This window comes from Giraffa tippelskirchi, chromosome 1 (assembly GCF_054371585.1).
Source record: "Giraffa tippelskirchi isolate mGirTip1 chromosome 1, T2T-mGirTip1v1.2.pri, whole genome shotgun sequence".
Lineage (NCBI taxonomy): Eukaryota > Metazoa > Chordata > Mammalia > Artiodactyla > Giraffidae > Giraffa > Giraffa tippelskirchi.
In genome coordinates this window covers 79685288-79713019 of record NC_137275.1, presented here as the reverse complement: position 1 = coordinate 79713019, position 27732 = coordinate 79685288, and the positions used below count along the sequence as shown (strand labels likewise).

Genomic DNA, 27732 nt, shown 5'->3' with positions numbered 1-27732 from the left:
ACTTGACCTGGGGAGTCCAGGGGCTTCCCAGGTGGTGCTAGTGGTAAAGAGCCCACCTGCCCATGCAAGAGACATAGAGACATGGGTTCCATCCCTGGGTCAGGAAGATCCCCTGGAGAAGGAAATGGCAGCCCCCTCCAGTACTCCTGCCTGGAGAATCCCATGGGCAGAGGAGCAGCGGGCTACAGTCCATAGGGTCCCAAAGAGACAGACATGACTGAAGCGACTTAGCAGCATGCATGTGGGGTCCAATCAGTCAGTCCTGAGGCTCTCCCCCCTCCTCCCCACCTATGCGCTCCAACTGAGTTTGCACCATGGTCCTGGGTCTGTGAGCACAGCCACTGGTCTAGGTGGTTCCTCTAGCCATGGATCCACACTGGTTTTCTAACAAGATGTCTCAGCCTGAGGGCAGGGGCCCTGCCATGTCCAAAGGCTCTGCTGTTTCTGTCCTTGTCTTAGAAGCAGAGTTATTTGGAAAGACTGTGGTCCCACATGATGGAGCCTCTGCTCAGAGCCCCTTTCACTGATGGCTCCCTTGCCTCAACCCATCTCTTCTCCCTGTTTGTATTCTGGGGAAATTTTTGGTCCCTTTCCTTCTTAATGCTCTCATAGTAACTCCCTGGGATCTCTGCCTCTCCAGACCTCTTAACATTATCTCTCTGATAACTTTATCTCTCTGAAAAAGCACCTGGTCTCCAGTTTGGAAAGAAATATAAAGGGCTTGGCTCTGAGCTTGGAGTCAGGAGGAAGGGAAAATTGCAGAATGTAAATTGGTATTTCCGAAGTATCTTATGACAGTGCTTTTTGAAATAGTGAATAAGTGTTTTTGACGCATTACCACTATTTTAAAATTATAATCGCTAGCTTGTAGGGGACTTTCTTTGCATCTTTCCAAGGGCAAATCACCTTGGCATCTTCCCACCTATAGCTACCAAGACATTTCTCTGCAGGGCTTCTAGGAAAGGCAGCTCACAGCTCAGTTGTATCACAGGTTCTCTGACTTGGATGAACTCTTTACATTAGAGCTTCTAGAAAGAGATGTTTTGCTTAAAACTATGCACTGGAAGTATGAAATTTTTTTTTGTTATAAAAATCTTGAAAAAATAGTATGTACTTTGACATATAAGTGGAATTATAACAATATAATAATAATTCATTGAATTTGAATAGCAACACATACCCTTTAAAAAATTGCATTATAGTTACATTTAATGTGGTATTAGTTTTTGCTGTACAAGGAAGTGAACCAGCTATATGTGTACATATATCCTCTCCCTTTTGAGCCTCCCTTCCACACACACCCCCATCCCACCCATTTAGGTCATCATACAGCACAGTGTCAGATTTCATTTTCTTGGGCTCCAAAATCAATGAGGATGGTAACTGCAGCCATGAAATTAAAAAGTACTTGCTCATTGGAAGAGTAGCTAGGACAAACCTAGACAGCATATTAAAAAGTAGAGACATCACTTTGCTGACAACTGCTACTGCTGCTAAGTCGCTTTAGTTGTGTCCGACTCTGTGCGACCCCACAGATGGCAGCCCACCAGGCTCCGCCGTCCCTGGGCTTCTCCAGGCAAGAATACTGGAGTGGGTTGCCATTTCCTTCTCCAGTGCATGAAAGGGAAAAGTGAAAGTGAAGTCGCTCAGTCGTGTCCAGCTCTTCGCGACGTCATGGACTATAGCCTACCAGGCTCCTCCGTCCATGGGATTTTCCAGGCAAGAGTACTGGAGTGGGGTACCATTGCCTTCTCCTTGCTGACAAAGGTCCGTGTAATCAAAGCTATGGTTTTTCAGTAGTCGTATGTGGATATGAGAGTTGGACCATAAAGAAGGTTGAGTGCCAAAGAGTTGCTTTTAAACTATGGTGCTGGAGAAGACTCTTGAGAGTCTCTTGGACTGCAAGATCAAACCAGTCGATCCACCCTGAATATTCATTGGAAGGACTGGTGCTGAAGCTGAAGCTCCAATACTTCAGCCACCTAATGTGAAGAACTGACTCCTTAGGAGAGACCCCAGTGCTGGGAAAGATTGATGACAAGAGGAGAAGGGGGCAACAGAGGATGAGATGGTTGGATAGCGTCACTGACTCAATGGATGTGAGTTTGAGCAAACTCCAGGAGATAGTGAAGGACAGGGAAGCCTGGCGTGCTGCAGTCCACGGGGTCACAAAGAGTAGGACACGACTTAGTGACTGAACAACAGCAGCAATAAGGGACACAATACCTTTTTCAAGTGCACGCCCTCGAAAGCTCCTTCGTTGCCCTACAAGTCTCAGATCAAATGTTACTGCCCAGGAGGGCTTTTCTGACCACTCTGTCTAAACAGGTTCCTCCTTTCTCTACTCTTGACTTTATGTCCTTCAGAACTCTTTCACTACCTGTATTTAGCTGTGTGACCAGCAGAATTCTAAGATGACCTTCACAGTCCCCACATGCTGCTGTGAGTTCTGTGTATTCCTCTTCCTGCATGTACCGTGGACCTGTGACTGTGATGGATGGGCTGTCATTCCTGTGAGTCCTAGTCAGTTAACTTAGGGGTAATCAAATGTCAGATGACCTGGTGAGGACTGACCTAATCAGGTGAGCTCTTAAAAGGGACTGGGTGCCTCCAGAAGTCAGAGGGAACCCATAAGAGTGGCCAAGTGGAAAGGACTGGGGCAGTAAGAACTGATTCTCTGAACAAGTGAACTTGGGAGGGAATGCTGGCTCCGGAAAGGAGTGCCGCTCAGTCCGCAGCTTTATTCCAGCCTTGGGAGACTCCGAGCAAACTCAAACACACTCCTTTAAGGCTTTTTCCAGCCAGATGTTTTCACATTATCGCCTGAAACTAAGCTTATAAAGGTGAAACAATCTATATACGATTTCACGTGAACTCCTGCTATTAATATTTGAGACTTGCAGCGGAGGACACGATACTCCTATTCCTATGTGAATCATATTATGTTCATATCTCAAAGTTAATAGTATTTACAGAGGTCGAGAAGAAGTCTGTACCTACTCACCTGGTTATAAGAAAGATAATAATAATATTAAAGAAATGCAGTAATTTTAATTAAAAAAATTATATCAAGCACTAAAGGTAAATTTGAAATGTTATGTTATTGCGGATTTATTGATACTTATTTAAATAAGTGTCAAGTTCAAGTTTAAATTACAGGAGGAAATCCTTTAGCAAAAATCCTTGTGCAGCTAGTTTTCAGTGTCTGTCTTTTCTCTCTTGTCATTTTTCACATAATGGAAACCTGTAATCAGAGTGGAAATTAAATAAATTGTATATGGTTTCCTTTTGAAGAGTGTTATATGTATTATATACACATATAAATCATTTAGCCATAGTACAATTTCCCTAATGCGTTTTTCTTAAAAAATTTCTCCTGGTTTTGAAGTTTTTCATCTGTTACAGACATGCAACCATATACTAAGGTAGTACCGTATTATGAAAAGAAAAAAGTTATTTTCATGATACTGTTCAAAATGTCTAGGATTAAATGTATCATAACTATTTATGATTCTGCTCATTAAAACTTTAACTATTTCTCTCCATGTCAAAACTGCCTTATATGAAAAATATGTCACCGATATTTTAAATTCAATGAATTCTGATCTACTGGGTCATTAGACTCTTTTCTAAAGTAAACAAGATTGTAATAATAGTAGAATATTTTATGAGAGTACTTAAAGATGATGAATCAGGAACCATGGAAATTATTAGTTCTTCTTGTCCACCTGTCACAATCTTTTCCTACTGAAGTTTTCTCCCAAGTTGTGCTGCCATCCATGGGGTTGCAAAGAATCAAACAGGACGGAGCGACTGAACTGACTTCCATTCTCAAAGAATATCCTAGTAGAACAACAGATGCTAGGAGTTGTAAGGAAAGGAGGGGGATGGGGAGAAAAAATAAAAGAAAGAAACGGGCCAAGCACAATTTAAATGCTGAGGGAGTGTGCCACGTTACTTAATTTGAGCTGCATGATGCAAAACAAAGCAAAAATTATCCGCAAGTTGGCAGAGCCTGCCAAAAGTCAAAGGCAAGGAAGAAACCGAGTTAGCGAGCAACACATTTAAGATATGCTTGTTGAGGTGCTTTGAAGAAAGCGAGCTGCACGACCCCTATCTTCAAGCATAAATAAACTCCAAACAGGCTCATTTGCCACGAAGGGTGAATTGTGGAGGTGCGTGGCGCCTGGGTCTCTGCCTCTCCATGGCTCCTGTCCCCAAGTCGTTCTGGTGGGTTTTTGTGTCCCAAAGTTGTTCCTATGCAAACAACAGGTTGAATATTGTAGGTGTGGGTTATTAAAGTGTCCCTGGGACAATGGCAGTCTGTGTCCCATTTGTAACGCTTGGATTAATCTTTGGAAAGTGCACACAAAATGTGACATGATGTTGGCTTCCAACATTATTCAGTCTGCATAGCAGCAAATCCTGCCCTGTCTCCCTGGAAATAAAACTCCGCAGACGTATCACTGCCATGTAAAAAGGAACCTAATGTTCATTCTTGAGGTTAGGGACACCCTGATAGAATTTCTGTTAAGAGTTTGATTTTATAGTTTGGAGAGGCATTTATGAGGGAAACAAGTTATATTCTGTCATCTCATTCACAGCCTCCCTAAAGAAAATCTGCAATCAGGTAAATTATATTATTATTTTTCTGTATATGGGAAAAATCAGAAAGCTTTTATCTTTTAAAGAGAATTCCACATTAGTGTAGAATGAGAACCCAGAACTGGTCCCTGACAAAAGGCAGGATTCTTGGTATTTCCCCTTTTCTGAACTCCTTTTCCCCTTTTGATTTTAAAGGCTCTGGAGGAGAGCCAAGATGAGAAAGCTGGGTGAGGAAAGTGTGCCGAGGAGAGATGGTGTTCATCATATTTGCCTTCCTTTTTCCTGCATCCTTCGAGTTTCTGAAGCTTTGAAGTTCAACCCCATCTCATTGTTCATCAGAAAGTTCTTTTTTGAATTATATGTCCTGTTCACAAAAGTACTCAGTAGCATTACGGAATTGGAAAAATGGTCTCTCAAATCATTTAAGTGCACCTCAATGTTATAATTTCAGAACATGATTAGAAATAGGATAGTAGAAATAGAAAAAGCACGTTAATTATAGACAACCATCAGTAGTGGTTGAAATTTCCATAGAACCAAGTTGGAAAATATTCTGTCTCATTTATGACCAACTCGAAACATAGGATAAATTGGAAGTTGCTTAACAAAACGGAATTCAGGCGAAAAAAATGTCAGGGCATTGTTTTAGAACAATGGCTTTTAAAGTGTGTTACAGATGAATGTCTTTATTTTTATTATTAAAACAGAGTCCAGTTACTCCAACTGTAGGTTTTTTTGGTCTCATAGGGAAATAGGGCATGATCAAAACAGGTTAGGAATAGCTTCCTTCACATTCTGTGGTGTTGACACTTTCTTATATTACTTTTGCATGTGGTCCATCTTTTCATCAAAATAAGCTGAATGCTTAGACTTTGGTCTAGAAGAGTTGACCAGTTTCCTCATTTATTGCCTTTTAATAAGTAAATTTCACAAATTTTAAGTTGCAAAATCTGTTTAAAATACTGCTTTGATTTTTTTTTTGTATATATATATTTTTTGGTATATTGGAAATCAGCATAAGATTTTATTTGGAAAATAATATAATTTCCATAGGGAAAAAAAGGTTAAAACAGTAATTATAGAAGACTATAGCTAAATTACATATACCTTGCTTCACAATTTACCTAGAAGAGGTGGGAAAAAAATCTATGAAACCGGAAGTCCAGTGCTTTGAAGGGCTTCCCTGGAAGAGATGTGGCAGTGGATGGAGAAGTGGCTTCTCCAGTGGGGCACTGGTAGGGAACTCTGTGAATCCTCTCCTCCCCTTGCCCATTCAGTAAGATTACATGGGTCGCAAGTGCCCTTGTTACATCAACTCTAAAAGAGTGCATTGCTTTTTTCTGCTGTGCCTTCCTTCTTTGGGCTTTGCTTTTCGCCTGCAATATGACTTCTTGGGCCTGTAGAAATGGCTGCATTGATTTCTGCTGCTCTGATGGTCACTTTATTCAGCATCAAGAGGGGTGTGTGTGTGTGGAAGGGGTAAGGTAGGGTTGCCCAGCAGGATTTTTGTCCTGGGGTGGGGCAAAGGTAAAAGGAGAAGAATATTGAGAGTAGTGCTGATGGGGAAGAAAGTGAAAACTGAGTTCACAATTTTTCACCAGCCAACTCAGTTTTCCCTTTTCATCTTTGTGATGTGACAGGAAACCCAAACTTATAGGAAGATGGTTTAATACGATCAACGGGGTCAGCTGTTAGAAACACTTAGAGGCAAGGATGTGTGCATCACATAATATCACCATCAGCAGGAACAAGTTGTCTCACCAAACACTGAGAGGTTAGAAAGAGTATTGAACTAAAATTGTTCACTTTTGCAGAGCAAAGCCTGTCTTTTTCTGAAGATTTGGGCAGTATATTGTTAGGAGGTGTTGTAAGGCTTTAAATACAAATTATGGATATCTGAAAATAATGTGGACAAAATAATGTGGACATTTTCTTTTCATTTTTATTTCATGAACTAAGAAAAACAATATACCCTAAGACCACCTAGTGTCAATTTTCTGGAAAGTACACTATGTCACTGTACATATAGGTTTTAGAAACTTCCTTGTAAAGAGAGTAAAAAATAAAATAACCAATGAATTTAAATGTCAGCCTTACATACCGCTAAAGAGAAGAATAAAGTACATTTAAAATAATGGTTTTAAAAGAGGGCTTGAGAGTTTTTCACAAATACTATTGCTTATACGAGAGTGAATCAACGAAGCTAAAATCTCGACAAATGGTACCACAGCGCCACCATCTGGCCATGTACAAGACAGCAGGTAGTCACAATATATTAATCCTGCTGCGGCTAAGTCGCTTCAGTCTTCTCCAGCTGTTTGTGATCCTGTGAACTGTAGCCCTCCAGGCTTCTCTGCCCATGGGAGTCTCCAGACAAGAACACTGGAGTGGGTTGCTGTGCCCTCCTTCAGAGATCTTCCCGACTCAGGGATGGTACCTGCCTCTCTTAAGTCTCCTGCATTGGCAGGCCAGTTCTTGACCACTAGCATCACCTGGGAAGCCCCATATTAATGATAAAGGAGCACAAGTTAGTATTTTCTCTTCCCTAAAAAGAGACTGGAGAAAGGAAAAGAAGGGACTCTCTCAGAGTACCTCTACATTTGTTACTAATTACAACTTGGCGCTGAAGAATTGATGCTTTTGAACTGTGGTGTTGGAGAAGACTCTTGAGAGTCCCTTGTACTGCAAGGAGATCAAACCAGTCAATCCTAAAGGAGATCAGTCCTGAATATTCACTGGAAGGACTGATACTGAAGCTGAAGCTCCAATACTTTGGCCACCTTATGTTAAGAACTGACTCATTAGAAAAGACCCTGATGCTGGGAAAGATTGAGGGTGGGAGGAGAAGGGAACGACAGAGGATGAGATGGTTGGATGGCATCATCGACTCAATGGACAGGAGTTTGAGCAAGCTCTGGGATATAGTGAAGGACAGGGAAGTCTGTGTCCTTGGAGTCGCAGAGTCAGACATGACTGAGCGACTGAACAATGTTAGTGACTAAACTACAGCAACTGACATCAGAGGTCTGTGGTGTCAGAAACTGTCTTGATCTCTTTTTCTATTTCTATTTTAAATTGAAGAATGAACATATTTTTAATAGATCAAATCTTAAAAGATGAAAATCTCCCTAATGTTAGAGGTCTTTCTTTTCTTTTCCTTTATTTTGACAGAAATAGAAAGATTTTTTTTTTTAAGTGTTAAAAAATTTTAATTTTAGTCAGCTTCCCTGGTGGCTCAGTGTTAAAGAATCAGTCTGCAATGAAGGAGACATGAGTTCGATCCCTGGGTGGGGAAGATGCCATAGAGAAGGAAATGGCAACGCACTCCAGTATTCTTTCTTGGGGAATCCCATGGACAGAGGAGCCTGGAGGGCTATATTCCATGGGGTCCCAAGAATTGGACTTAGTGACTAAACCACTACCAGCCAGAAGAACATTTTTTTAAAGTGTTAAAAGCCTGTAATTTTAGTGATGGTTTGGTAGAGCTTCTATAAACAGGCTTATCTCCCTGATTTTTAACTTGTCTTTGGATATGGTCTTTTTATAATGTTACTGAGGCTTCTTTTTGTTCTTAAAGCTCAAAGATATTTAAGATAAAGCATATTCTAATACATAATCAGAAGAACAATTTGACCCTGAAGACATGGTGAGATAATTTAATGCATATTTAAAAGCTTGCTTTCTTTGGAATAAAGCTTATACGTCTAAATTGGAATGTTTTAAAAAATACGCTTTTTTCTTGCTTTGCTTTCTATTTCAGAGTGTCATAAGATTGCACAAAATTTCTAAGCAGCACAGTGATGCATGTATTTTCATTTGGGTATCTCTTGGCTTCCATAGAATTGGCTTGAAAGATAAGTGTTAGCTTTCACCATATTTTCATTCTAGCAGCATCTATCTTTTATTAATTTGTGCATTTCATTATACAGAAATATGGGCAGAATAATAATATTATGACTCTTTTGAGTCTACTGTGAATGAGGAAAAGGTTTCAAGTGCTTTCCATTTAATATAAGACATTAAAATTCTTTCAGGAAACTATGAAGAATGTCCTATTATTATTTTCACTTTATAGATGAAAAAATGAAACACAGAGACATTGAGTAAATTGCCTTGGGTAACACAGCTGCCAAACAATGGATCTGAACCCTAACCTTTAGACTCCATGTCCTTGATGACACTAACCTATTTTCTCAGGATACCAGTATTCTCAAACTATTTAAAATGTTATAATCTTTTGTATTACTGTATTTTCTCTTTGTACAGGAATGGGGATTATGTGTACATATAGCTTTTTCACATCGTTGTACAGCAGAAACAAACACAACATCGTAAAGGAACTATTCCCCAATAAAAATAATTAATTAAAAAATAAAAAGAACCTATTTAACATAAAAATAATGCCTTTAAAACATTTTATTAAAAATATTTCAATAGTATTGATTGTTAAACATTTTTGAAGGCTAACCTAAAAAAAATGAAAAACGACCATTATGTACATTTTTCCCCCATGGAGTCAAGCATTCAATATAAGTGACTTGTAAATGAACTCTGAAAATGAGCATTTTGTAAATTGAAAACTTTTATTTTACCTTATTTTCTATCTTAGGTTCTAAATGATCACTTCAGATAATTATACGGAATTATCCACACTCACTTTATTGAAGTGTATTATAAAAAGTAAACCAGGGAAATCATTGTTTATATTTTGGTTATCTACAAGAAAACTGTTCATTTTTTTTTTTTTTTAATATTTGTTAAAATGTTTGAAACATTCTAAAACTCTCTAGAGGTTCAAATTCTTAAATTCTCTATCAGTTTTAGAAAGTCTGTGGATATTTAAGTTTTATATAACAATTAGCCTCCAAAACTACTTTTAAACTGATCTTATTTGAATTTTTAAAAAGTATAATATGTCCCATATTACTCTAATGGGAATAGAAAAATATGGGGCTATGTGCAGTGTTTTACTGTCATTCCAGTCAATGTTTTATGAAGAAAAATTGGAAAAACATATCAAAATTATAAGAACATACTTTTTTGTTTTATACGTGGATTGGAAAATTGATTTTTACCACAATCATGTTGGAGTCACTGGGTAAGTTCCCATTTGATGATGAGATAGGAGGAAGCATGAGCTCAATATCAACCTAACTGTTCTATGAAGAGAAGTCATCACTGGAACTTGGAAATTTCTTTATTAAAAATCCGTAATTGTCAGTTGGTATGGAGCTTGGCTATTATCTTCAGTATTTCTAAGTATTTTAACATGTAAATATGGCATTAATATTTTTGCTTATTTTCTATTAAATTTCATAATATCTAATTTAGATGAAATTCGAAAGCAAACATTTAGAATAGCAATTAAAAATCAAGTAATGGTTATTCATTGAAAGTTCTAATTGTAGACACTTTGGGTCATCTAGTATTTGCTTTCTTTGACTCAGATTTTTACCAACTATTATCCGTTGTGCTGCGTGCTTAGTCACTCAATCATAACGGACTCTTTGAGACCCCATGGACTGTAGCCCGCCAGGCTCCTCTGTCCATGAAGATGCTCCAGGCAAGAATACTGGAGTGGGTTGTCATGCCTTTTTCCAGGGGATCTTCCCAACCCAGGGATCAAACCCAGGTCTCCCGCATTGCAGGCGGATCGTTTACCATCTGAGCCACCAGAGAAACCCTGAGGATACTGAAGTGGGTAGCCTATCCCTTCTCCAGGGGACCTTCTGGACCCAGGAATTGAACTGGGGTTTCCTGCATTGCTGGTGAATTCTTTACAAGCTGGGTTAGCAGGGAAAACCCAGTATTAGCATTATCCATGGGCTTTCCAGGTGGCGCTAGTGGTAAAGAATCTGCCTGCCACTGCAGGAGACGTAAGAGACTTAAGTTCAATCCTTGGGTCAGGAAGATCCCCTGGAGTAGGAAATGGCAACTCACTCCAGTATTCTTGCTTGGAAAATGCCATGGACAGAAGAGCCTTGTGGGCACGATTGTCTGAGCACAACATCATTTTCCATGGGTTTTAGCTGTCACTTGGGAGATAGGATGGTTATGAAGCAGGGAGAGATTGTGAGGAGTAAAATGATTATTTCTCTGTTCTCCCCAAATTTTGCTGCCCATTGAATGACTTTCCATCTTCTTACCCTTAGGCACTTATCTTCGTCCTGGGACTTCAATTCTGAATGTTTTAGCTAAACCCAGGCTCTAGATTTTCAGTGTATTGCTGAATTATCTCCACCTGGATATTTTACCTTCATTTCAAATGATATTTCTAAAACCAAATATCTCCTTTTACTCCACATATGTTCTCCCTGAGTCTACTCTTCCTCCAGATAGCCAACTCTGAATCTGTTGGGATGTGTGAGTCTTTCTTCTCTTTTTGCAGCTAAGCCAAATTACATGTGTGTATTTCCCACGTCAACTTAACCTCACCATGAAAGTGAAAGTGAAAGTCGCTCAGTCATGTCAGACTCTTTGCGACCCCATGGACTATACAGTCCATGGAATTCTCCAGGCCAAAATACTGGAGTGGGTAGCCTTTCCCTTCTCCAGGGAATCTTCCCAACCCAGGGATTGAAACTTGGTCTCCTGCATTGCAGGTGGATTCTTTACCAGGTGAGCTGCAAGAGAAGCACCAACCTCACCGTGAAGGGCCTTGTTAATCTCATGACATTCGGTCATTCTTTACCAGGTGAGCTGCAAGAGAAGCACCAACCTCACCGTGAAGGGCCTTGTTAATCTCATGACATTTGGTCATTCAAGAATGACCATCCTTATGCCAGACATTGTTTCAGGCACTGAGGAAACTGAAAAATAATACTGAAAAATCCCTGCTTACATTAGAGCAGAAGGAGAAAGACTATACCAGATCAGTAAATTACCTAGTGTTAGTACACGAACATAGTAAATCATAAGTGATATGAAAACAAATGGATATGTACACACTGCTGCATTTAAAATGGATGACCAACAAGGACCGACTGTACAGTACACAGAATGCTGCTCAATGTTATGTGGCAGCCTGGATGGGAGGGAAGTTTGGGGGAGAATGGATGTGTATGTACAGCTGAGTCCCTTTGCTATTCTTCTGAAACCATCACAACATTGTTAATCGGCTATATCCCTATGTTGTTGTTATTGTTCAGTAGCTCATTTGTGTCTGACTCTTTGCAACCCCATGGACTGCAGCACACCAGGCCTTTGTATATCCCTACACAAAATAAAAAAATTAAAAAAAAAAAAGGATATATAAAAAAATGAAAACAAATTGGGCCATGTAGGAGGAGATGGAAAATGTTGGGGGGAGGGGTCATATCTTTAATTAGGATGGTTTGGGTAGGTCTCACTGACCCTGGATTTTTTTGTTTTGTTTTTGACCCTGGATTTTAACCTCATAATTCCTTTTAATGTCGTGCTTTACACAGAACCTTGTTTATCATCCTTGATCTATGTAATCACCAATTCTATTAATTTTCTCAGAAAAATCATTGTACTTTCATTTTCATTTGGACTACTTTTTTTCTTGTTCAGTCTCAAGCCTATGAAACTCCTAACTTAACTCTGTGCCTCTATGGCAGTGAGGGCAGATGCTTAGTGAAACTGTTTCCATGTGACCCTGTGATGAGCCAGTGGGCTGTGAGTGGCCATGATGAGTGCTACCTCTAGAGCCAGAGCATTAAAACTCCCACATCCTCTGCGTTCTCTCCCTACTTGGTCTGCAAGCTGGATGCAACGAGTCCCTCCCTGGGTGTGGGGGGTCCAAAGTCCTGGGGCATGAGCGTCACTGGATAGGAGGAACCCCGTCCTAAAGCATCACGTGGAAGACAACCCTTTGCTTGTCTTTGAACTTTATAGGAGTGAAAAACAGTCTATTGTATTAAGCCACTCAGGTTGGAAGGGGGAGCTTTTTTACACCAAGTATGACTACTTACCCTAATTAATATGGCTTCCTTCTATACATCCTATACCACTGGGACACCCCATTTAGATGAACATTTTGTAGTACTACATTGAGTCATCACTGTTGTTTATTCATAACTAGGCAAAATCTACAACTGTGGTTAAATCCAACTCTATCTCCCTGTGGCTAAACAGAAGCTGCTGAGAATGACTGGAAAAAACTCACAACTAAACAGACCATATGGTGGCCTCTGACCTCAGATGAGCCCTCAGAGCTGTATGCTAGTCCGACTATGTTGCTCTCATGGTCCCTCCTTTCCTTATTCTTCTCAAATAGATGACACCTGACCCTCACCAATGATTTGCTTCCTGTATCTTATAAAAACTGGAATCCGACAGAGCTCTCACTAAAACCTTGCTCCTGAACCTAGACATTTACCTGCGTTCACACTCATCCTTTCACCCTCTCGCGCAGTTACAGTAAAATATATATCTTCTCCTAGTGAAAATGAATAATCCCTGGATCCAATTCTTTTTGTCATTTGAATACCCTGCTTGCTACTATACTCTCAGTGAATAAAGAACCTGCCTGCAATGCAGGAGATGCTGGAGATATGGGTTTGATTCCTGGGTTGGTAAGATCCCCTGGAGGAGGGCACGGCAACCCACTCCAGTATTCTTGCATGTAGGATCCCATGTACAGAGGAGATTGGCGGGCTACCATCCATGGGGTCGCAAAGAGTCTGACACGACTGAAGCAACTGAGCACAGCACTGTACTCTCAGCACTGACCTCTATCCTGGTTCCTTCCTCTTGCATTTAAATGTGTCTCTCCTGTCTTGGAAATAAATATCCTCCTTGGATGCTATTCTCTCCTCTGGGTACAGCTCCTTTCCCCTCCTCTCTTTCATCACCATATTCCTTGGAAGAAAGTGTATTACCCTTCCACTTACTCTTCCTCTGACTGCATCCAGTTTCAGCTCCCTCATTCTCCCGAGCACTCTTCTTGCCGTGATTGGGAGAACCTTCATGTTGCTGATTCTAACGGGTGCTTTCCTTCTCTGAGTGGCACCTGACAATATTGGCCACTCTCTACCAAACACTCTCTTCTCACAACTTCTGAGACTGCTCGCTCCTATAGCTTTCTTCCTTGATTGTTTAGGCAGTATACTCTTCCATCTTTTGATCAAATGTTGATCTTCCTCAGGGTTCTATGTCCAGATCTTATTTTCTGCTAACTAGACCCACTTATTCCTTGGATGATTTTGTAAGGTCTCATGATTCCACTAAATACTTCAGAAATACCTTAGTCGCAGACTCAGACCCATTCCTACTACAACTCTCTCTCAACCTTTCCACCTCCTTCCTTTCCTGCTGTTACTACCAGACACAAGGACTCCACCCTGATTGCCACCTGAGGTTCCTACTGGTCCACCTTTCTCAGATCTTGTCTTCCTCCAAAACTTTCTCCTAGGGCAGCTCGAATGAGTCTATATGATCAGGTCACTACTCCAAAATCTTTAATGGCTACCTCGTGTTGCCTAGAACTTTATTCCTTGAAAATACAAATTCTTTAATGTGGCTAATGAAGCATTTCCAGGCCAGCCCTCAAGCTCTTCATTTTAATCCCTTGATAGTCTCCTTTCCCTTTAAGTTTCAGCTCGGGCAACTTCTTTCAGTCCCCAGAACTAATCTTGCCCTCTGGCATCAGGTCTGCACCTATGCTGGTCATCTGGTATGAACAGCCGTGGTCCCCTCTGCCTGGCTGACTCTCAGTTTCCTGCAGGTCTAGCTGGGAGTCCCAGCTGGGGAGCTTTCCTATTCCTGCTCTGGGTTGCAAAACACCTTGCGTTTCCATGACCACAGCACTTACTGCAATTTATTGTCACTGTCTGTTAAATTGTCTGTTTTCCCCAGTAGACTGTAAATACTGTCATATTTCTAAAATTCACAAATGTTCAAAAATGGGATAGATTGTAAACAGGTTGAGACTCAAACATTAGGTTGGTGGTTGGGCTTGATGCTTATAGCTTCGTCGTCGTAAGTCCTTACTGCTCTTCATGGGCCATGTGTTGCAGCCAAATGATTTGCTCTTTCTCAAATGTGCTTTGTGTTTTTCTCCTCTGTGAGTTGAATCGTATCTTTCCCCTTTACCTAATGATGTCTTTCTCTACTCTATGTTTGTGGAAATTATACTCTTTCTTGAAGCCCGGTTCCAAACCTGTCTTCTCCACGAAGCCATTTTATCACCCTGGAGAAACTTCTTGCTTGTTTTTCTCTGAATTTGCAAAACATTACAGACTATTTTAAAGTACTTATCATATGTCATATGTCATTTAAAATCATTTTGTATTTCAACAAAAGGGTTTCTTGGGAAGAAACTTCTTTCCCTTCTCTGAATTCCTGTAATACATTATGTCACTTTTATGGAACACATTATACTCTGCCTTATGTGGTAGTTATGCATATACATGACATCTCTTCCTAATAGCTTTGAAAGTCTTGCAGGTTTATATGCACTGCAGTGCCTAGAGTCTTGTCATGTATATGAACTCTCAAAATAAAATTTTTGAATGCTTCTACCAACCACCTAATCTTCTGTCTGTCTCCATAAGCCGCTGCCTCCCCCCCTCCCCACAGATCGGGTTTCAAGCCAGATAGTTTCATTTCTAGTCCAATCTTCACCATTTCCTCTTTGCACATTGCTTTTACAGCCTACATTCATATCTCTGATTGTCAAAATCCTACCTCCTTGGCTCAAATATCACTTCTCTGTGAAGGGTGCCTTAGTGCTATCTGCCAGAAGAGACTTTTGGCCAAGGTCTTTGGCCATGGCTTAGTGGACGACAGAAATACCTTGAAAAAATTAAATCAGCACCCTGATTTAAGAAATCATGTACATTTCCCTAGTAAGATGGGTAGGAGCAAGGTGAGCCGGAAAAGAGTGAAGCTTAGGAGACCTTGTGCATGTTCCTAGACAGAGGCTGATACGTGCTTACACTTGTCTTGTAGCTGTAGGGCTGGAAAAAGGAGGTCAAGAAGTGGAGCGTTATATAAGCTGACTCAGTAGGGGTTTGTTTTTCTAATGGTTCCATCTAAGGAATTCCAAGAAAGAGGGGAAGGGGACCTGCAAGTTTGCTGACACACCACTGGCAGAGATAAGATGGGTGAGCAGGAGGATGGACAGGTTTGCTGGGTTTGACTGGCCCTCTGGTGTACATGCTGATCTAGCAGGGTTCTTCTTAGAATCTGTTTACATTTTCTAGGCAACTATGATGTGTGCGGCATTTAGGTTCATCTTTTATGAATATTTTATTTACCGCTTGAAATATCTATATCAAAAATATATCAGCTAGTGAGGACCAGTGGATTTTTATGAAACTCCATAGTGTACAAAGCTTCTTGCAGCTCTGAGGGATCATAAGAGGGTCCTCTCCCTCCCATCTCTCTTTGATCCCAGGAGCAGTCTGCTGTGGTCCACATGGTATGAGTTTGTTTTGTTTTTAAACTATTCAGTTAGCATCAGCAATAGCAAGTTTGCAGAGATATGATAAGAATTGAGTGAAACAACATGTATGGAGCCCAGTCCTGCACCTGGCATGTAGTCTGCATGCCACCCCCGCCCCCTGGCCATGGTTGCTATACTCAGGAGGACATAAATATTGGCCTGCAAAGGATAAGAATTGTAGCAAAAATTGGCAACTTAATTTTGAGATGAGCATGGATTAAACTTCCTTACATTTGAAATAATTCTACCTGAGGATATATTCTATGTAGTTTATTTAGTGCAATTCAGAATATATGCCTGGGCAAACTGCCTTGAAATCCTTACACTGTGTAGATGTTTAATACAACCTGTGTACACAGTTTGTGTGCTGTTTTCTAGGAAAGAAAGATTAGCGTGTATGTGTGTGTGAGTGTGTGAATCATGGCTTATATTTAAAAAATGAGACTGGAGCAAGAGCAAATTGCGAGGAGTTATATTGTCAATTTGAAAAACAGGCTTAACCAGGGTTATTCTAAATTTATAAAGGCACATACCACCAATTTCTGGTTTTATATTTGATAAAAGGCATTTTTTCCTTACACCTGGGAAATCACCTTTGACCCCTTAAAAGTGAACCATCATCATAACCTCAGTGTCAAGAGATAAAGCTGGCAGACAACATCTGGAACAAAATTAGTCTTTTTGATGGCATCTGCCTGCTGAAAGCTCACCTCTTAAACACTCAAAAAGGATAGGATTGGCGATGATAACTATTTCAGACCTGACTTTTTATTCTCTTGTAGTTCACTTAACTGTGCTAGTGATGCTTTCTGACCTCTCCGAACTCTCCTGAAATAGACTCAGAACTCAAAGCACACAGCAATTACAGGAACCAGGCACAGTTAGTTCTACAAGTATTTGATTTGACTCATGTCAAGTACACTGGCTTTCACATAGCAGGTGTTTGTAATGTTTGGGCTAATTTTAGTTTGTTTTTTTCTAAGACAAGCTTGTATTTAGAACATTTTCTTTGAATTTCTATTCAGGTATGTCTGCTCTATGGTTGTTCTAGCCAGCCTAATTTTTTTTAGCTAGGGAACTTGGTTCCAGCCTGTTCTTCTTTTAGGACTTTGGAGATAATGAGTTGGTGTCAAGCTGCCATGATGGGATTTGAGTCTCTGTCAGTGTCACAGTTTGGTCAATTCTGGGTATTCACTGTGTGGTGAAAGAATTAGTCACTCGGTCGTGTCTGACTCTTTGCAACCCCATGGACTGTAGCCCACCAGGCTCCTCTGTCTATGGCAAGAATTCTCTAGGCAAGAATACTGGAGTGGGTAGCCATTCCCTTCTCCAGGGGATCTTCCCGACCCAGGGATCAAATCTGGGTATCCTGAATTGCATTGCAGGCAAATTCTTTACCATCTGAGCCACCAGGGAAGTGGGCAAAATGATAAATGTCATGGAGGAAAAAGGGACGGATCTTGTTCTATTACATTTTAAAGAACCGGTGGGGGCAACTTTTGACACAATACAAAGGGAAACTATAAGGAAGAGTAACAATGAAGCAGTGGAAAATGTTGACTGCTATAGTGAGTTGCCTCAGAAAACATCTGACTTGAAATCTTGGTCACCTGTCAGTAAAGTGTCGTTCGGAATATGAGGGAAATCATCACTGAAAGTCAAATATGTAAAGAGACCAGAGCAAAAGTAGCTCTGACTGAAGTCCAGTGGGCCCCACCTCAGCAGACCAGCATCCTCAGAAATCCTGAGGAAAACTCTTAGGCACTTGGGGAGCACAGATTAAAAATCATGGACTCTAGACAATGCCTCATGTCCCCCGCCCCCCTAACCGGTTAGGAATCTGTCACTCAAGCTTCAACTGAAGGAAAATAAACAATTCTCAATCCTATGATTTCTTCTATTTTAAACTTCCCAACTTAAGAAAAAATGAAGATTAACAAGAGAAAAAATATTCTTCTGACTTCAGCACTTTTTGATAAAATTGTTTCCACTTTTCTAGCATCTAAACTTGAAAAATCAGTCATATATGATTTCTTTTTCTCTTTTACACTCTATATTCAGTGAGCCATTAAGTTCTCTTAATTCTTCTTTTAAAATGTATCTGCCATCTGTAACCTCTTTTTTTCAGTTACCACTGAGCTCAGCTCACACCTGAACTATATTGCACAAGGGTTTCCATTGGTGTCTTTTCTGTTCCATTCCCTGAATCACTAACAGCTTAAACTTCTTAAACCACCTCTTTAAGAGCCTGATTTTTCCTTCAGTTAAATTCTTCAATGGGCTCTCCAATGCCCATGGAAGTCTCCAGCACACCATTGTCATGAGCCTCTGTGAACACCAGTCCTGTTTCAATCTCCTTCTGATGGTTCAAGGACTGAAATTCAAAGGCAGGCACAGTCAGTAACTGGCACCATATGTCACTCTCCCAAAACACTTGAATTTGGGGCAAATATTTAGGCCCCGGGGAGGGTGGGAAAGTGGCAGCACTTTGATCCCAAGATTGATTTACTTCTGACTTTGTAATCAGCATGTTGGATAAGTAACAAACATTCCCCTGTGCTCAGTACACACCAATCATTTCCCATCTCTTGCAGAATAAAAGCCAAAATCTGATGGCATTCTATAAAACCTTATAAGTGGGTTCTGTGTTCCCCTCTGGGCTCTTTTCCTACCTTCCCTCCCATCACCCATTCTGGTCCAGCTACATTGATTTTCCCACTGTTCTTCAACATACCCATACACCCCTACCTCAGAGCCTTTGTACTAGCTGTTCCCAAAGTCTGGATGTTCTTTCCTCAGAGAGCTGCATGACTAACTCTTTCATTCCCTTTAAGGCAGGGGCCCCCAAACTCTGGGATCTAATGCCTTATGACTGAAGGTGCAGCTGATGTAATAATAATAGAAATAAAGTGCCCAATAAATGTAATGCACTTGAATCATCCTGAAACTGTCCCCCTACTCCTATCCCAGTCCATGAAAAAATTGTCTTCCATGAAACTGGCCCCTGGCGCCAAACAGGTTGGGGACCGCTGCTTTAAAGCTTCAGTCAAATGTTGACTTATTAGGGAGACCTCCCCAGTCACCTTATTTAATATATAGCAAATCCCACTTTCACTCTGGCCTTCCTGCTCCTCCCCTTTGTCTTCCGCTACAGCGCTTATCATCTATTAGACAGTGTGCTTCACTTATTTACCCTGCTTATAGGTTATCTCCTTCAGTTCAGTTCAGTTCAGTTGCTCAGTCATGTCCAACTCTTTGTGACCCCATGGACTGCAGCATGCCAGGCTTCCCTGTCCATCACCAACTCCCAGAGTTTACTCAAACTCATGTCCATTGAGTCGGTGATGCCATCCAACCGTCTCATCCTTCAGTTGATTGTAAATGCCACAAGGGCAGGGATTTCTGTCTTGTTTACTGCTGTGTCCCCAGCACATAGAATAATTCCTGCACTTAGTAGGATCTCAGTGAAGATACGTTGAATACATGAATGGATGAGTGAACAGGAGAGTATGATTTCCTGTGCCCAATCTATAGGCATCTTCCCACTGTCTCACCCCAGCTTCACTTCATGCTACTTCCTGATGTGAAACCACATTCCAGACATCGTGGGCTACTGCTCTGCTGGGCATTCTCTCCCTTTCTTGCGCTTTGGTTGTATGGTTCCCTCCACTGGGAAGCCCTTTTGCATTCTTCTGACCTTTCCTCTGGGCTTCCCGAGTGGTGCTAGTGGTAAAGAACCTGCCTGCCAATGCTGGAGACATGAGATGCGGTTCGATTCCTGAGTCAGGAAGATCCCCTAGAGGAGGGCATGGCAACCCACTTGCTGTGGGAAATCACATGGACAGAGGAGCTTGTATAGTCCATGGGATCGCAAAGGGTCAGACATGACTGAAGTGACTTAGCATACACGCATGACCTTTCCTCTATGCTTAGGCTAAATTTCTGCTGACTCCATGAAACCATCCCAAGCCACACAGCCTCATTCTTCTTCCCTTCTCATAGAATATTCTCTTGAAAGCACTAATTTGACAATTAAATGTACTGTGTATTATAATTCATATTCTTGTCTTCTGATGTTACTTAAACCATGAGTTTTCATTCAAAGTTTAAAATGTGTCTATTTTGTTTCTCCAGCTTTGGAAGCTCTCTTAGCTAAGTCTAGGTGTAAGTGAACAAAACTGCTCAGGGGCAGAGCTCTTGACCAGGGGCCCACCCTACCGCCCTGATGATGAGGGCACCAATACCTCAGCACACCCCACCTCCTGCTGCTGAGGAGTATGCCTTAGCGCACCACTTAGGAAAGCTCTGTCTTGGGTGCCTTGCTCATAGTAGGTGCTCAGACAGTGTCCATCAATGGACTGATTGATCTTGTGTGGTTGTTTTTTTCCTAATATTCTCTCTGCAGCCTACGTATTAATACTCATTTTTTAAAGAGACACGAAATCATTATTATGAAGTAAAAAATACATCATTAAAATGTCATTTAATGATGACGAACAAGAAAGAATTAAATATATATGAATTGGTGATTGAGCAGTAGAGGACTTACCATGTTAACTGGACACATCAAAAGCTATAAAGGCTACATGTGTGAGAGGTGATTTTGTTCACATGTTGCTCAGATTATTAACAATTATTTTTACCACGACATTTCCATGGAGAAATCTGAGTGAGTGAGCAATAAGTTTTAAAATGCTTGGTTATGCAGAATTGAATGTGGAAGGTCCAATTACATGTCTATCTTGCTGCACTGCTTATTTTTAATTTTTATTCTTAATTTGGAAAAAAGTATTATGTTCATTAAAAACATTGTATGAATGAAAGTTCTGCATTTGATATCTAGCGTTAATTATGTCAATTAGATATATGATGGGGCTCTAATCCATCTAACTAATGTTTAAAGTGTTTTCCAACATCATCTACAATGTTACTTCTGCAGCACATTAGGTATCAATAACTATTTTTAGAACAAAAAAGTCAAACTAAACACTGGGCACATTGACATCTTCATTTTCAGCTTAATTTTACTGTGCTTTGATATCTAAAAACAAGTCATATAGCCAACTTTTATAAATGGATATTAACAGAGGGCTAGCATTAACTTCAAATAGCATTAACTATTTGAAAATCAATTTTAACACAGTTCTGAAGAGGAATTAAATATCACCTATCAGCTCCTTATTTATCTAGTGTGAGATAGATATAGGTATCCTTTGCTCCGTGAAATGGCTATGACTCTGAAAAGTTTTATGTAACTTAAAATTTTGCAAGTCGAACCTCATTTTATTTCACATTAGAATAATTCTCAAAGGCCCCCTATTATGAACCCTTTGGGTAGTGAGTAAACAAACTGTAATTTGTTTACTGATATCCAATACTGATGTTTAATTTTTTAAATTAAAAATAGGTATAGGTATAGGTTACTTGATTCCTAGAATTTTCAATAGCACCAATTTAAAAATAAAATATAACAGCTTTAAAAATTAAAGTTTGCCTCTACTTCTACTTCAAATTTTATGGCAGCAAATTAAAATATTTGTATTTATTATTTTATCCATCTCTGGTTCTGACATTTTACTGTTCTTTGATTTTGTGACATATGTTTCTTCTTTTGAAACAGCTGCTATGAGAGCTTAATTCGTTTTTAATTAATGATAATTAATGTAAAGATTTTGTGAATTTTCTACCATATCACAGATAATTTGAGACTTTTGAAATATGTTGCCAATTCTATAGGTTGGAACCTATAGAGTTTTTCCAAAAGGAAAAAGGGGCCTCATTCTTAACGAAGTCCAGGAAGGTATGTTTGTGGCACAAGGTAGGTAGCAAGTGCAGACAAAACAGTTTCTCATCTCCACTGGGAATAAATCCCAGAAATGCGCAAAATCAGTCCAAAGATGTCCTAAATGGTGTGTAATAGCAAGTTAGGGTAGAGTTTTTAGATATGCAAAAATTTTTCAACTTTGAACAATATTTGCTTTGTTACTAATATTCCATGGAAACAAATGAAAGCTATTGAAAAAAAGAAAGTAGGAAAAGTCAGGTGAGAAAACCAGCGGCAGCTCATTTAGTGTTTCTGCTCTCACGGTAGGCTGAATCGTTGGGTGGTCCAGTCGCTCTGTGACTCTGTGCAGCTCTGCAAAATGGAGCAAAACCACGTCTTTTCTGTCCTCCTGGAAGTGTGTGTGGGTTGGAGGCTGTCCGCGTGGTGGGCAGCCTGTAAAACACTTTACTTTCATCCGGATCCTAGGTCACGGTGTATCCTGTGTCTTAGGTGACAGGTACAGTAACTAGGAGCCTTATTTGCAATTCAAATAAAAATTAATGAAAGTTGAAGAGTAACCTGAATACAATTTCGTGTGTGTGGTCCCTATGAAGCAAGCTGTTGGAAACTCTACAGTGCTCTAATCATCCCCGGGGATTATCTGCAGGGACAGAAAATGAGCACCCTGGTCTGTGCCACTCTGATGTGGATGCTTGAGGGGAGGAATCAGTCTTTGAGTCCTACGTACCAGGAGCAAGGGTTAGACAGCAGTTTCCCAGTGTCTCAGGGTGATTTTCATGTTTTTGAAAATTTGGCCTCATGGTCTGACATTCTGGGAAATTTCCAAGTCTTCCCTGTTGAAGGAATCTGAATCTAAGATGGGAGACTCAGTCAGCACATGAGAACTTCCAGGTCCAGTCAGCTGGACTGTCCAGGCCCAAGAGGAGATACTGGCCTGGGGTGACTAATTCTGTCACTCTAGAAAGTCTGTAAGGTGGCCTCCATATCCTGCATGTTGAATAGGGACAAGGAAAGGCCTGTGCCCTCGAACACATCCAGACCTATTCATGAAAATGTCTTCATCTATGTGATGTGTAACTGCTTAGCACTGTGGCTTTACATAACAGGTTTTCAGTCAACACTAATAGAATTGAATTAAATCTATCAAATCTAAGAAGTTTTATCTCCTAATTTTTCAATGTCAGGTAAGTCATTTCCATCCAAGGGAGCTCATAGATGCTACCTCGTGAGATGGTGTTTATTAAAATTTGCTGAGGGACTTCCCTGGTGATCCAGTGGCTAAGACTGTACTTCCAATGCAGGGGGCCCAGGTTCAATCCCTGGTCAGGGAACTAGATACCCATGTGCTGCAACTAAGACTTGGTGCAACCAAATAAATAAATGTTTTTTTAAAAAATTGAAATGATTTTTATAAAATGTCATAATTACTAGTCTTTTATTAATATCTGATCACAAGGACTGGATAAAGGATTTGTTTTTAGAAATAAAAACACTCTAGAGGGAAGCCCATTTCTAGTGAGCCTATTGTGTTTATCAATTATCACGAGATGTATATTTAAGAATAAAACTTATGTTTACTAGCACAAAAGTTATTAGCTTTGATTTATTTACTATTCTTGTAGTTCAAAATGTGTTTCACCATTCCAAAATTCTGATTATAGAATACTTATAATTTGTTATCCAATTTTGTGGCTTTAAAGGTATTATGTAGGATAAATTGATTTTTCTCATCTTGCTTTCTAATTGATGAAGCAAAGCACCGTCCAGCAAAGTCTATTTTTTAAAGTATTTATTCAGTTGACAACCAACCAAACTAAAAGAGATGAAAAATAAAATAATTGAGAAAAATGACAAATTGCCTGTAGTTCATTATGTATGAGGAAGGAAGAAGGTCTCACAATTTTCTAATGTAGAATTAAACCAAAACCCTGTGCATATCTTCTGATGGGGTTGAAAGGGACAACCAATTCTCTTAATGATTCACCAGTGGAATAAATTCGACATCTGAGTGGAATAAAAGTATGTGTATGTAGGGTGTTTGTCTTGTTTTGAAATGGCAAGTTTGGTGGAAGTGGTGAGGATCAGGGTGAACACTGGACTAATGGAAGTAGCACAGGGCAGAAGCAAGATGCCTCGAGTTCTGTCACTAGCTTGACCTGATGCAGCTTGAGGTGCTCACTTTCCCATCTGTAAAATGAGAAGGTGAATCAGATGCTCTAAGTGGTCCCAGAAGAGGAAGGAAGGTTCTAGAGATGTGCAGCCTAAGCTTGGCGAGAGAGGAGTGGGTGGAGTCATTGTACCTGAGCCATCCCTCAAATGCACCACTGATTAGGATCTGCGTGAGTGTGACTGAAGCATGGCAGAGTTTAAAAAAGACTCAGATTGTCAAATATTGGGGCGAGTCACAGCTTCTCAGTATCTTATGTTTTCTTATCTGTAAAATAAGGGAGATAGTTTAGATAGCCGGAGAAGGCAATGGCACCCCACTCAGTAATCTTGCCTGGAAAATCCCATGGATGGAGGAGCCTGGTAGGCCACAATCCATGGGGTCACTAAGAGTCGGACACGACTGAGTGACTTCACTTTCACTTTTCCCTTTCATGCACTGGAGAAGGAAATGGCAACCCACTCCAATATTCTTGCCTGGAGAATCCCAGGGACTGCGGAGGCTGGTGGGCTGCCGTCTATGGGGTGGCACAGAGTCGGACATGACTGAAGCGACTTGGCAGCAGCAGCAGCAGTCTAGATCGCTACAGTCCCTTCTAGTTCCAACATTTAAAAATCTTAGAAAAGTAGAGATTTTAAGCTAAATTGAATATGTTTTCAGATATATCTCCATTGAGTGAATTAAATGCTAGAAGAATTAAATATTGTAGTTCAAATGCAGAAAATAACACTCTATTAGAAATAATGTGGGAGTCAATTTCCAAATTAATAGAGTCAGCATAATGAATATTTCCCCAACAGCAAAGCAAATATTAACACACAAATTCTGTTTAATAATTACCTTTAACTTTTTTTTTTAACGTAACAACCCCTCATCCTGCTATTATTATAATGGCTGCATTGTTTACATGAAACAGGATAAATCTTTCCCAAAAAGGTGCTCACAGAGATGTTCACAAAGGAAAACAAATATATCATTGATTCTAATAGTCTCTAATAGCAGAAACACAGTCTTGCATCGGTTTAGAACATCAGTTGGTACTGTTTGTGGAGAGCCACTCATTATGGTATTGTTCTGCTAGCAAAACTTAATGTGTGTTATGCTTTAACTCAAGGTAAATTTTTAGAAAAATTCAGTTCTATCTGTGAGAGGGTAAGCATTTTCAAATTGTATAGTTAAGACTTCAATGGTAGGAGAGCAAGTTTAGAAAACATTTTTATTAGACAAATTATTTAGACAAATTATACACAGAAAGCTCTGTCACTCATAACTGAGGCCTTCAAAAAGTGGTTTGTGTATTTGTATAATAGGCAATACATCAAAATAGGCCTATTTTAAATATTGTACATGGTTAACAGTTTGTTGATAGCTAAAATCACTGCAACATCTCGTATGTCCCTATATAGCTTGTTGTAAAGATTTTTTTGTTTTAAAATCAGAGTCGTGAATGAGATCATGGATATTACAAGGGAAAACAAGTTGTGCATGCACTTAGATACTTGTTACCCTGGAAACAAAATGGTTCCGCATGATAAGAAAATTTTCTGCCTTACACAGTAGACAATATTTGACGATTTAGTACAAAAACAGTGACAGGACAAGATGCTCCCCAGAACAGAATTAGCATCAAAATATAATATGCCTTAAGAATATACCTTTTAATTTCTCCTAAAGCAAATCACATAGGTTGATTCCTATATCAATCCTAGCCACGGAATGAATTAGAATAAAATAAGTCTATGGCTGCGTAAATCACAGGATAAGTTCTTGCTTCCTACTTACCACATTTTAATTGAAGGATTACAAACAAAATTCTTTCTACATTTCTAAAAGGTAAGAATGCTACTTTAAAAGGATTGTGCACAAAGAGGCACTGTTTTTTGTTGTCATCCTTCTATACACTTGGCACTAATGTAAAAAATACATAACTCCTCCAAATAGAACTGAATAAAAAAGGGGGTGAAGTTGAGAGCCCAGTAGGGTTGTTATATTTTCTTCTTTAGGATAATGTATGACAGTAATTAAGGCCACATCAATATTTCTTAAGGGCTCCCATCTCTCCCCAACTACAGTTGTATTGATTGGCTCACTGCTTTGAAAGAAAATTTATTAACCTCCAATGATCTACATCTAAACTCGGATAGAGCTCTCTGTGCTGTGGTGGATGCGGTTCAGCTGACAACATTTTCCATTTAGATAATTAATTAAAAGTAAAATTATCAAGGTTAGCTTTATACATTGCTGAATAACAAATGCAGAAATCTATTCGAATGAGTTACATCTAGGAACAAATATTAAATCGCCCTGGATGTTTTAATAACAAAAGTATAAAATATTCTCTGTTGGCAAACAATGCAAGTCAGAATAACATTAAAGCAACCTGCCTTTTCTAACTGAAAAGACCCCCTGCACTATACATAGTTCCTGTATACAATACTTTTTTTTAAACTAAAGCTTTATTAAATGAATTGCAATAGCAATGGCCGCCTTTGAATATATATACACATTATATAGGTGCATATATATGTATATATGAGATACTAATTTATTTAACACAATAGAGGCTGCTGCCATATGATAAAGTTTACTGTACATAAGCAAAAAAACCTTTTTAATACTGTACAATCACATAAAGGTCATATGCACTGTTGCAGTGCAAGAGTAGTTTTAACTGTAGTCGTGACTGGCATATTAATGGCTTTTTTGTAATCCTACAAAATTGCATTCTCATATTATGTGGCCTGAATGGTCTTTAAATTATTCTATAAACACTGCAGGGGTTGCCTTTGGTCCATAGTCAAAGGACACTCGACAGCAGTGGAGCATTTTATGGATGCAGCAGAAGAATGTAAAAAGACTGAAGTTATTGCAATTATAGTTTTAAAAATAGAGAAACGTTACAGAAGAGGCCTTTATGTAAAATTAATCTTGCATATACTCCTAGTATACCCAGCGCATGTTCCCTATTCTGGAAGTACAGTATATGAAAAGCAGTCTAATAGGATCCTAGTATACTACCTTCTGGGGGAACAAATTGAGTAATGAAACAAAGTGGAAGGAGATGTCTGGAAAGAGAGGGAAGAAGAGAGAGAAAGAAGCAGAGGAGAGAGGAGAGGGAGAAGGTAGAGAGAAAGAACTAGAATTGTTACTAATAATCCTGATTAAAAAAAAAGTTACATCCATGTTAGTCCCACAATCTTACAGTTGCTCCTTGCAAAGGGAGTCCTACAAGAGAAACAGTGGAGAGATTTTGTTGGATTCTCATATGGAAGTGCCTCGGTCTGGATCGTTACCCAGATTGAGCCCCAGGGTAGGAGTTGGTTGATAAGGAATAGATGACATTGTTTTGATAGGACTCCTGAAAAAGCCCCCATTAGGTGCCCTGTGCCTAAAAGGGCCAGTTCGGTGCTCAGGCACGTTGCCAAAAGCGAAACCAGAGGCAGCTTTAGCTGACAGTGTGCGGCTAAGAGTCTGGATCTGCTCTGGGATAAAGGTTGTTGTGGTAATATGAGTGTTCCTGAAATCACTGATTTGCTCCAGTGCTTGTCGTGTTGGCAAAGTGTCAATGTCCAGAGGGGTCAAGTCAATTGACGAGGTGGAAAACTGTTTATGGGGGCTGTCGTCATCTGTGCACAAGCTATTTACACGTCTATGGAGGTGCTCCAGGTCAATTTCCTTGTCATCCTGGAGATGAAGAAAAAGAAGATAAGGTTCTCATCAGTACTAGCTTCCATGGTTAAAAAAATAAAAAGTAGTTCAGCAAAC

The 27732-nt window shown here is 39.8% G+C and overlaps 1 protein-coding gene across 4 annotated transcripts in view; it reads right to left on the bottom strand.

Annotated features, from left to right (window-relative positions):
• The window catches only part of GRID2 (glutamate ionotropic receptor delta type subunit 2), a 1592807-nt gene that overhangs the window by 10822 nt on the left and 1554253 nt on the right, over positions 1 to 27732 (bottom strand). For 2 of the 4 annotated variants that reach the window (XM_081594831.1, XM_081594851.1), the window contains one exon: positions 26536 to 27651. The exons of the other annotated variants lie outside the window; for them this stretch is intronic. In XM_081594831.1, coding sequence (XP_081450957.1) covers positions 27229 to 27651 — 423 coding nt within the window. In that variant the 3' untranslated portion in view covers positions 26536 to 27228. Of the gene's footprint in view, positions 1 to 26535; positions 27652 to 27732 lie in introns of those variants that run through there. 4 annotated transcript variants of the gene reach the window in all.